Source organism: Culex pipiens, chromosome 3 (assembly GCF_016801865.2).
Source record: "Culex pipiens pallens isolate TS chromosome 3, TS_CPP_V2, whole genome shotgun sequence".
NCBI classification, from domain to species: domain Eukaryota; kingdom Metazoa; phylum Arthropoda; class Insecta; order Diptera; family Culicidae; genus Culex; species Culex pipiens.
Window position 1 is genome coordinate 89,773,712 of NC_068939.1, and position 12,265 is coordinate 89,785,976.

General features: G+C 41.2%; 1 protein-coding gene across 1 annotated transcript; it reads left to right on the top strand.

Annotated features, from left to right (window-relative positions):
• The first annotated feature begins 759 nt into the window (after nucleotides 1-759).
• On the top strand, nucleotides 760-4,819 carry LOC120422285 (ester hydrolase C11orf54 homolog). The gene is made up of 3 exons (XM_039585675.2): nucleotides 760-954; nucleotides 3,814-3,912; nucleotides 3,967-4,819. Exons 1-3 carry the CDS (start codon nucleotides 876-878, stop codon nucleotides 4,755-4,757), a joined length of 969 nt encoding a protein of 322 aa, XP_039441609.1. The 5' UTR covers nucleotides 760-875; the 3' UTR covers nucleotides 4,758-4,819.
• The last annotated feature ends 7,446 nt before the right edge of the window (nucleotides 4,820-12,265 follow it).

Below are 12,265 nucleotides of genomic sequence, written 5' to 3' on the forward strand. Positions count from 1 at the left end.
GCGCCAAAATGTCATGTTTCAAATATCCACAGGTTTGCCTTTAAAAAAACTTAATCCCATGTTTAATTTTATTTGGTGTATGTTTTGAGTCAAAAGGTAACACAAAATGCCACATTCCCCAAAAAAGCACAAATTTTCACCTGCCTAGTTTGGCAGCTTCGAGGAAACCTATTTTGTGTAGAAACGATACACAACCGAATATCGAAAGATAGTTGGATATTTTGGTATAAAATTTAATCTAAAATTTACTATGATCATGAACGATTCAGGTTCATTCACCTGTTGGTGTGCATGATATCCAAATATCCGAAACACCAATGAATGAAATGAAGTTTCATAAACGTGTGTTGGTTGAATCAGATTGCGTGAATGGTCGTATAATCGCACCTGCGCAGTCTCACGCAAACCATATGATGTCGAAAACAAACCATAGTCACTTGTGCGTATATATAGGATATCACAAACTTAATGTGGTTAAACACAAAGTGACATAAAAACAGAAAAAACAGTCATCTAAACCCATCTCTCTGGGAAGCTTCCTCACTGATAACCGAGCAAACTGATAGTGGCGATTGTGTTGTGTTGGCAGTGTTTACAAATGATAAAACCGTTTATTTACAACAATTGCATCGGGGCAGAGTACCACTCGATGGAAATAAGCCAACAAGCACCAACACTTAGACTGAAGGGTTGACCAGTTCATACAAACCACTATACATATTACTGTGGATCTGCTGGATGGCTCAGGCGATTCGCAAAGTGACTTTCATTCACAGTTTGACTTGCGGAGAGATTGCATCGCGATTGCATACATTAATCGGAATAAGTGCATTTAGTTAACGAAGATTTGAATCGTTTTTAGAGTATTTGCAAAAATGGCCAGTATTGATACCACCATACTGCCCTTTGAGGAGAAACCGCTGTACATGCCACCGTTGGACGAAATTCGAGATGGTAAATTGTAGAATTTACTGAGTGAATGGAACTTTTGAGCAATGAAGACGTGGTTTTTGGAAATCTAACCGGTTTTGTTCATTAGTTGAGGTTGGAGGATGGTTACTTCCAAAACCACTCCATATTGTTCCAAAATTATGTCATCACTTTATAATTAGAGTATATACAGAAATGTTTAAATACGTAAAGATTTCAATGGAAACGCATGGTTTGTTAATGTGAAAATAGATAGTTTACTGAAGAACTTGTATATTTCGAAAACATGCACCCAAAATTCAGAGTCGAGATAATCGTTCTCTCAAAATTTATTGAGGGCTCAGTGCCAAAATCGATAAAATAATGGTACCAACTCACACTATCATAACAAATGAGTTCATTCGTTAGTTGAATCAATAAATCTCCAACAAGTGTCATACATCGACTTCTGACTTCTCCTTGGTCACCAAGCTGTCGTGGCCGAGGCAGCTAAGTCATTGGATTGGTTTGTCAAAGGTCTCTGGTTCGATTCCCGTTGTCGACACTTTTGGTTTTTTGTTTGACGGATGAACTTTTTTTGCAAATGAACCTCGAGAGAATAGTTCTATCGCCCATCTCGAGCTGTGTTCTCTGCGTCCGTGAATGGTACCACTATTCTTTCGACTCGAGACCATCATTCTCTCGGACTAGCGCTGCCAGTTTTGGGTGTGGCATAAAACTATCAATATTAACGTCAATAATACCATGGTAGGTTAGGGATTTTTTATTTCAACTATCTGATTGCTGAAAATTTTACAAACATTACAAAAATGATATAGATAAAAAGCACCTGTTAAAAAAGTGACCAAAAAGAAATCACAGAGTCTTCTTTCTCAATAAAATGACAAAATTTAGTGAAACAATCACATTGAAAATTATGTGACTTAGTCCTTGATTTAACCTTGGTTTAACATGGTTTACCAAATTTTTTAACAAAGAATTGCAAAAAAAAAACAATAAGAACGAGATACAATCATCATGTACGGATTATTCATATCTTACGCCTTTTTAGCATTTTTTTTTTAATTGCAATTCAAGTTTCTTCGTGCACACGGGTTATGTCTTCATAGTCTTCACTCCAAATTTCAACCAAGTCTTGAGATGTCGTGGAACCCGTGAATAAACTTCATTCAAAAAATGATCAATTGATCATGCTTAAAGAAAGCAAATGTTTAGCCAAATTGAAAATTTTGCAGCTTTTATTACCCTATTTACCAGTAATTTACTAAAAAGTTTGATTGATTGATTTTGAAAAAGAGTAGTTCTCTAGTTTTTTATTCGGATGAAACTTTTTAATATATTGTTATGTCTAGGGTTAGTGAATTTTTACGATTTCACGGACAGCGTGAAATCCGTGAAATTCCACACTTACTGCGAAATCCTGTGAAGTTCAAGTTTTTTTTTTTTTTTTTTTTGGAATCAATGCATAAAAATAACAAATTTAACAAAGCTTTAAATGTAAATTTGATTAGTTTTCAGTTGAAAATGTGATAGTAATATTTGAACTCCAATATTTTAAAGGAACTCAAACATTACAATAGAATTGTTACACCATTTATTAAGAAATGAATGCCATTAATACTTAATTTAATTAAAAACAATGGAGCACCCGCAGTCGAGCAGTTTTTGACAGTTCGCTCCATAAGAAATACATTATAGAAAAAAGCAAAAACTGCTCGAATGGAAATGCTCCATTTCAAATAAAAAACATAGTTAGGCATCGCAAAAGTCGGCTGTAAACATTTTATTTTGTTTATTTAAGCGCTTCAAAATCAATTTGGCACTTTTAGAGCTCTTTCCAAACATAGCGCTTTGAAGCATATATTGAAAATACTCGTAGGACTTCAGGATTCAGGACCGAGCCACGTAGCCCAGTGGTAGCGCTTCCGCCTCGTAAGCGGTAGATCGGAGTTCAAATCCCGGCTCGGACCAACACAACTGGTGATCTTTTCCCTTCTGGAATCGATTGCTTAGTAAAGGGAAGGTAGTGTATCGTCACAAACTGGACCTTATCACGACACCTTAGGGAGGCGACCTATGGAATGTTAACATTAACCTTAACATGTTAACATTAAGTTGAGAATGAAACTGCCACTGAATCCGCTTTGTAAATGCCGGCCCCGATACTCTTCAAGGGTGTTCCCCTCAGGAACTGGGAAAGATTTACTTTACTTCAGGATTTTGCTTTGAAGGTTGATATTTTGTATTATTTTTTTTTTTCATAGTAGCAACTTTAAATAAAATATAAAGCATTCATGGATTTTTTTGCTTAAAATTTTGAATTTAATTGCTTGAAATTGGATTTTTATGATTTTTTTAAATTCAGAGACAAAATTCATTTTTTTCTCAAAAAACTTTAAAATTTTATGTGAAAATAGAAGTGCAAGCATGCAAAAATAAATTATTTTTCCTGCATTTTTCATCTTTTTTAGCACGTTTAAAATTATTTTGAATTTTTAAGTTTTTAAGCCTCAGATTTTTTTGAAACTTATGATAGTGCTAGGTAATTTTCGTGCAATAACAAATTGTCTACCATTTTATTTTAAAGGTAGAATTCCGAAATAATATTGAGGATTCATACTCGTTTTTTTCAGGATTAAATGACTTGGGCATTATAATATTATTTTAGTCTTCAAAATCGGCAATTTTCTGGAATATTTTCGTTTTTTCTTAATCCCGTGTTATTAAAAAAAGATGATTTAGTCCGATGGTTCCCTTGCAAACTTGAAATTTTCAGCTTGAGAAATAAAGCTAGTTGAAATTATTTGCAAATTTCCCAGTAAATCTACTCTTCTTCTCATTGAAATGAATCGTTGACAATAATTACAAATTATTCTCTTACAGTCGTGGCAGCTGGACTAACATCCAACTTTGAAACTGTGAAAGTCGAAGTGGTGGACTGTCCCAACCTGACCGAAGATCCATTCCATCTGGCAGGGCAAGGTACATAAACTTTATATAAATTAGTTTATAAAATTTAACTCTTACTCCTCCCAGGTCTCAACGGAAGTCCCACCCTGCTAGAGCTGGGCGGACCCCCGTACCTGCTGCCCCACGTGGACTACACCAAGCTGTACGATTTGGTTTCGATTTCGCAGAAAGCGCTGAACAGCACCAAGAAGGAGTTCCTCGCGATCGGTGCCGGAGCCGGCCCGTATCCGTACGTTGACTCGAACTGCGAGGGAATGTACAACCTGAAGGTGGCCGCCAACGGGCACGTGTTGAGCGAAAGTCACCTTGCCCAGATAACGCCGGACCGCAAGCGGGTGCTGCTGAAGAAGATCCCGAACACGGAAACGCGTTGCGCCCTGCTGGGGAACATCTTCGTCTGTGAAGGTCGCCCGGGGAAGGTGCTGAAGGTCAGCTGCAAGAAGCGAACCGGACCGCAGGACTTTATCGCCGCCATCCGGACCACGCTGGAGCAGCACTACGGCGAGCGGACCGTCGGCATGGGCGGGGTGTTCCTGCTGAAGAACGGCAAGGCCAAACAGCACGTGATGTCACCGTTTTCCGAGACGGCCCTCAACACCGAGGACGAGCTGAACGAGTGGCTCAACTTTTTCGACATGTCGGCCAAGCTGATCGCCGTCGGAACGCTCGTGACGAACGAGTGCGACCTGGACCTGCGGTTGCAGCACTTCCATAGCTTTTCACGGCACGGCGAGGGTGGCCACTACCACATTGACACCACGCCGGATGTGGTCGAGTACGAGGGATACTTCAACGTGGGCGAGCGGATCGTGCGCGTCGACAAGCCGGCCAATACGCACAAGATGGGACGGGATTGAGGGTTGATTTATCGTGTACTTTTTGTTGTTGTTGGAATAAACGGTTCTATTTTCAAAAAAATATCATCGAGTCATGGTAGTTGACCCTGAGCGGGTAATTAAATGGACGAGTGAAGGCGATGCTGCGTACAAAAAAAAATATGGTGATAAGCCAAGTCGGTAGAGCAACAGAAGATTATGCTCTTAGCATTGAAAAGAGGCAAGTAATTGATTTGGGCGTGTGCTAATGACAGTTGTTGTCTTGTTTTGCCTGGTTGATTGATTAATTGACGGAATCTTCGGTTCCTTAAAAAATCGTATTTAACCCCCTACTGCCCACTTTTTTTCGAATTTTTTTATTTTTCCCGTGTTCAGGAGCAACATTTATTTTTAACAACTTTTGTTCAACGAGAAAAATTACTTCTTTTGTTTTATGTTTTTCTTGTTCTATTTTTAGTATTTATATTTGCATTTATCTTGTTTAGTTTATGTTTGTTTCTGATAGTATTTGGCTAATACTACACCCTCCTTTCATTACTTTTTGTTTTTTCATGTTTTTACAGCCACTTTTTCACGATTTTCTTTTTGTAAAACTTAGATACTTTAAAAACTAATGATTGCAAAACGACTGGACTGTTGTTATAATGCATTCTAAAACACTTTGTTTATTCAATATTTGAAACCATGACTTGAAATTTAAATTTTTAGCTCAAATAATAGTAAGGAAGCAACTCTCCTTTGTTGAATTCTCTGAAAATGGTGTAATAGCTGAAAACTGCAAAAATGATAGGAATTGGTGCTTAGTATGCCGATAACGGGTATTTTTCCCCTAACTTTGTTGTTCTGTGTCTGTTCTAACCGGGGGGATGGCAACCCTATTCCGACCAAAGCAAACTGACAACAGTCGACATTAGCACGGTTGTCAAATGAGAGCCCACAACAAAAGCACTAGCTGTCAAATGGTAGCCCATAACCAGGGGGTAGCGAAGAAGCCGCCATCTTGGAAGTTCAGATAACAAACACTCAGAATCAGTATTATTCATATTACACAGAAAAAAAAATCATGGTAATATTACATCTGGGAAGGGGTACATCTTTTATGTCAGAAAAAAGGTGTAATTTTACCTCTAGAAATGTGTAATTTTACCACTTTTCTGTTGTAATGTCACTTTTTCAGTCTAAATTGATGTAAAATTACATCATAAAAGAGGTAATATTCAACCTTCCAAAATTAAAGCTTCCAAATTTACATTATTTTTTTCTGTGTACTTTGGTAACACGAAGTGTGTTATCCTGGTTGAACTCAAAAGTCCCATGCAAATGTGTAAAAGCAAACTGGAAAATGTGTAATTCCGATTCTGAGTGTACGGGCGCACTGTTTTGTCGACCAAAAGAAAAAAAGCAAAAAAAAGGTAAACAGAAAAATCACATTTTTCGATATGAATTTTCAGCCAATATTGATATGGAATCTACAAGAATATGATAGAATTTGCCATCAGCAACACAATTAACGTGTTTTTTTCAGGAATTTATCGTTTAAATTGCGGAAAATTTGAAAATCAAAAACCCAAACAATGATTTGTTAAGGGCTACCATTTGACAGCTAGTGCTTTTGTTGTGGGCTCTCATTTGACAACCGTGCTAATGTCGACTGTTGTCAGTTTGCTTTGGTCGGAATAGGGTTGCCATCCCCCCGCCCATAACAAATCATTGTTTGGGTTTTTGATTTTCAAATTTTCCGCAATTTAAACGATAAATTCCTGAAAAAAACACGTTAATTGTGTTGCTGATGGCAAATTCTATCATATTCTTGTAGATTCCATATCAATATTGGCTGAAAATTCATATCGAAAAATGTGATTTTTCTGTTTACCTTTTTTTGCTTTTTTTCTTTTGGTCGACAAAACAGTGCGCCCGTACACTCAGAATCGGAATTACACATTTTCCAGTTTGCTTTTACACATTTGCATGGGACTTTTGAGTTCAACCAGGATAACACACTTCGTGTTACCAAAGTAATATGAATAATACTGATTCTGAGTGTTTGTTATCTGAACTTCCAAGATGGCGGCTTCTTCGCTACCCCCTGGTTCTAACTGAAACCAATCAAAAATTTCCAAATATTGTGCCAAAACATGGCTAAAATAGCTGTTCCAATTTCTTTTCAACACCAAAAGTTAAATTTTTACATGTTTTTTTTATGTAACCTCTTCTACAGCAGTTCCATATGAAAGTTGAAGAAAAAATTAAAAGTGCTTCGATTTGACTCAAAATTGAACTGGAGGTTCCCTGGCCGAAATAACTAGGCCAGTTTTTTTTTTTGTTTGGCCATAAGGGTGGCCTACGCCGTGTCAGGGTGGTCCAAAAAAATTTTCGTCGATTTTCACAAAAAAACATAACTTCGCTCCATTTTAATCGATTTCAGCTGTCTTGGGCGCGAATTAAAAATGATAAGTTTGACTTCCTAGTAAAAAAAAGTGGAGTTTCAAAAATCTAGCCTAACATTTGATAAAAGTCTTCTGAAAACTTAAAATGCCGTTGACGGTGTCTGGACCAAAGAGCCAGCTATTGATTTACATTTCAAGTTTTGTGAAAAAGTTACCTGTTGGCTCGAAATTTGCAAAATTGCGTATCCATACTTTTCTCGTGTTGCTCCAGAATTAACATACGATAAGCCTCATCTAAAATCAAACTTACGCAAACTCTTGCGAAAATAATCATCAAGTTGATCCAGATGTCGGTCGACGATCGATTGCTGCGATCCCTGTCTGACATCGAATTAACAAAGTAAACAGGGACAAAAGTGACAGACGCAACATTCTGCGATTTGTAATTCTAAGAGTTTGTCCACTAGGGTGAAATCGAACATTGATTTTTTCAGCAACATATTTTTGGGTCCCTTTTAGCGTCCCAAACAACCTCCCAAAATTTGGGAGCGATTCGTTAAGCCTACGATTGGCGCAAAGCGAATGAAATTTGCATGGGAATTACAATGGGGAAACCTGAATTTTCCCATTTTTGAGTTTACAAAACTCATGTTTATTATTTTATGAAAATAACACTGTAGAACTATAGCATTGGATGTTCTGAATAACTCTCTTGAAGACAGCATGGTGCTTAGTTGTTCCTAACAAAAGTTACAGAGCGTTCAAGAGAGACATTTCGAAAAACTCGGTAAAACCATACTTTTTGCCAGCACTGTCAAGTTAAGCGGAAACTTTCTAAAACTATAATATATTTAAGGAATTGGGGTGCAATTTAACTAAATAATGTCTTCTGAACATTTCTTCATAACGATTTTACGTAAGGCGCGTAAGGCTCATCAAAATATAAGAATAATCGTGTTTATTTTGTATTTTATGGTTCCTTGGGCAATGTTGGCAGAAAATGTGGGTTTCACTGATTATTTCAATACACTACTTTTGAAAACTTTGTATCTTTTTTGTGACGCACTTTAGCACCAAACCATCATAAAGGGGAAATGTACCCATTTTAAGCCTAATAAGCGGTCGTTTTTCAATGATGCTGGATAATCTGGAGTGTTCCTTGAATTTTACTAAACCCAAGTACACCAATGAGTAGAGCAACAGTTTGTGAACATTTCTGTTTATTTTCACTTTAACTAAAAGTTATGTTGTTCCTTGTGCAAGCATTAAAAAAAAAAAATCCCAAATGCATTCTAATCTAAGTGCATTGGGCCAGGCCCATTTTTCTATTTTCAGCTTAGTTCTTTTTTTCTTCCAACGCTCGTTTGGGTTTGCTTAGTGCTGCCAAAATTGATGACATTTTAAGCGAACACTCACGAAAAGTAGCATTTATAGAGAAAATTTCCTGGCATCACTGACTCACCCCAACAGCGCGGTGGTGTTGGTAGCCACCAAAACCCTTTGTTCTTTATTTGCCTTCGCTTCTCGCTCGGTTTTCTTCGGCCGTCGATTGGAATGGCTAGTCAAAACTCAAACGTCAAAAGACTTGGCGCGTTTGTTTTTTTGGTGGCGCTTGCTAATTATTTACATGTTTCGGGATTATTTTTCAAGTGAGTGACTAACTAATGTGCAAAAGAACATGTTGCCGGTAGTTGGAAGCAATTTTATATCTTAAGAGCTTTAATCGAGCATCAAACTCTTGATATGACGAAGATAGGTGTTTGATAAGAAAGGGTATATTTCCCCTATACTGTTGTGGGGACCGATTCGGGACTCGTGAATAAAAACGAACCGTCTCGTTCGAGGTTAGAAAACAGTGTGTTTTATTCATGTGGTTTTTCTCTCTTCGCGGGTGTGAGTGTATGCGTGTGCTATTTAACGGGGGGTGCATCAATGCGATTGATTGCACCACCACATAGTCCCCCCCAGTTACACCAGAAATCTTACTCTATGCCCAGATGGTGTAACTACAGTTTTTCCGTCGCTTCTGGGATGTTCGTCAATGGCTGGGTCGCAGGTGTAGGCCGGTTTGACGCGATCGATGGAAATTCGTTGTGTTTTCCCGTTAATTTCGACGTCCATGTGCTTCTTGTCACGAGCAACCACCTTGAACGGTCCCTCGTAAGGCTGCACCAACGGTCTCTTCACTGCATCAATTCTCACGAAGACGTGAGAGCACTTCTCGAGCCGGCGGTTGACGAAAACAGCTGGCTTGGCGTGGTGATCTGGATCAACCGGTTTCAGCTTACCCATCGCATTCCGGAGCTGCTTAGCGAACTCCGTCCGGTCTTCGTTGTTGGTTTGCTGCTCAAGAAACTCGCCAGGCAATCGTAGAGTTTGTCCGTAAACCAACTCCGCCGCAGAGCATCCAAAGTCCTCTCGGAGCGCGGCCCGCAAACCAAGCATGATCAACGGGAGCTTGTCGCACCAGTGCTTGGAGTCCACCGCCATTATGGACGATTTCAGATGCCGGTGGAAGCGCTCGATGATGCCGTTCGACTGTGGGTGGTAAGCTGTCGTCCTGATGTGCTTGCAACCGATGATCCTGGAGAGCTCCCGAAAGAGTTCTGACTCAAACTGCCTGCCTTGGTCCGTAGCGATGGTTTCCGGAACTCCAAACCGACAAATCCACATTTCGCACAGCGCACGTGCCACAGTTTCCGCCGTCATGTCGGGTAACGGCATTACTTCGGGCCAACGGGTATATCGATCAATAGCTGTTAGCAGATACCGATTACCATTGCACGGCGGCAACGGTCCAACAAGATCGATGTGGATGTGGCGGAACCGGCTGTTAGGGGGAGCAAACTTTTCCAGCGGGGCCTTGGTATGCCGATGGATCTTGGATCGCTGACACTGCACACAGGATTGGACGTAGTGTTTGACGTCCTTGTTGATGTGGGTCCACACGAAGCGGTCCGTAACCATCCGCCGAGTCGATCGTATACCCGGATGCGCCAGGCCATGGATGTGCTGGAGCACCAGTTGGCGGTGTTGTGGTGGTATGTGTGGAATCCCACTATCCAACGAGAGAATCGCCCAGAACGGCGACTCCCTAGATTTGAGCCTCTAGCTCGGAACACTGACGACGACTGAATGCGCGCTCGTTCAAGCTGTCAAAACTGCAAAGGGGGACGTCGATATAAACCTTTACGCCGACAAGCAGCCGTAGCGTGTAGTCTACACGCTCAATGTGTTGCATTCAAGTTCCATCCTAATATGCACACCACACATCCTCCCTCTACTCAAGAAAAATGAAAAAAAAAAGATTTTTAGGACTCATTGCGGTTTGAGTTGCCGTTTATTTACTGTGCTGTCATCTTACGAATGTTAGAACCAAAAAAAAACAAAATGTAACCGGGGTCGAATGGGATCGAACCTAAGCCAACTGGGATGAGAGGCAACCACGCTTACCATGGGACCCGGACTATAAAAGCATCTAGCTCTGATTTTTTTTTTAACCACATAAAGTGTTGGGAGAATCGATGTGATATCGTCTCGTCTGCCACTTGGCCTAACTCTGGCGGAAAGTCAATCATTGCCAACCCTGCCCATTTCGAAACGGTCATCACTAATACTTGCCGATCTTCTGATCAACTGAGGCGAAAGGGTTCGAAGCACGATCGATACAATCAAGTTAGTTGCACTTCAACCATGTGCGGGTACTAACCGTTGAGAAAGGCCACCTCCAAGCCAAGCCTAGTGCATGTAGAAAAGTGCGTAATTAGAAAGTCCTCCGAAATTGTAAAGATCCTCCAATCTACCACCAAGGCGACCTTATAACCCAGTATCGCTCACGGAATTGAATGAGCCTATTTGTTTGCCATTAGACTGTCCACCAGCACACTTGATCTATAACAATTTTACAGAACACGAGGCAGTAGTAGAGTGTGGATGGGAAATCCTGCAGGGAGAAGGATTTTATTTTTCGGTTTGATTTCCAGAAAACCACGCAGCGATCTTCGCCGGCCCAATCGTTCAACCGAACTCCGGACAGCATCAACTGGAGTACACGATCACCCGTAGATATCACCTGATCACTGACCACGTAGCGCACACGAGGACGTTCAGATGTCCGTAGGAGATCAGAGCCACGGTATCCGATATAAGGGCGCCGCCTTCAGGGGAAATCCGGTTTCGGCTGGTCGCCTGACTGACTAAAATGATTTTCGGACATTCCGTAGGATCCCATTAATCACGTCTGGTTGTGGTCAACCCGTAGAGGCGCGTCAAACCCCTAGCAAAAGGGAACTCCCTTTTGGGGGGGGATGTTGGGATGAGGATGAGGATGTTGGGGAAAACCGCTACCAGCGAGAAGTGATCTCGACGTCCTCCATATTCGGCGCCGTTCCCGCATCCGGAACTCGCACTTGGGCACCATCCCTAATCCACACACATTCACACACTCAAGCTCGACACACGCGTGTACGCCATTTGATCGTGTGATCAGGGTGACGCAGTGTTATTAACATCCTGCTAGAGCCAACCAGGTCGCGCTACCTCGCGATAATCCATCACGTGCCTCACGCCAGTTACGACCACGTGGGGAACGAACGACTACCACGATCACCAATCAGCAGGAGCCGTCGAGGAGCGCTCAGATGCTCCGGCCTATTAGGGTTTCAACTTCATCATGCGGGACAAGCCGTGCTCGCCTTTCACGACCACTTAGTGTGAATACAAATGCATTCTGCTCAACCAAACCACAACGACGTGGTGGTCGACGACCATTATTCATGCGCGAAGGCCGTCGGGAAGCGCTTGGACGCTCCGGCCACGTGTTTCGCTTGGTCAACCGATCTCGTCACTAACATCTGGGCGGTGATCGACATCACCTGCTCGCCTTTTAAGGCCGTTAAGAAGCGTAGAACAAGAAATCACGTGTGAGATGAGACACGTGGTCATCCGACGACAAGACGCCGAACAGCAGACGGCGCTCGCAGATATGGGGTCGCCCGCGTTTCTGCCAAATGTGTGTTTACCCGCAGATGTGTGATTACCCGCAGATGTAGGGTAACTCGCGTTTTAACAGGTCAGATCAGCCAGATTAAGCTCCCCAAGCCGCCCTAATTCGTTTCGCCAATGCTAGTCTAGCACTATTCT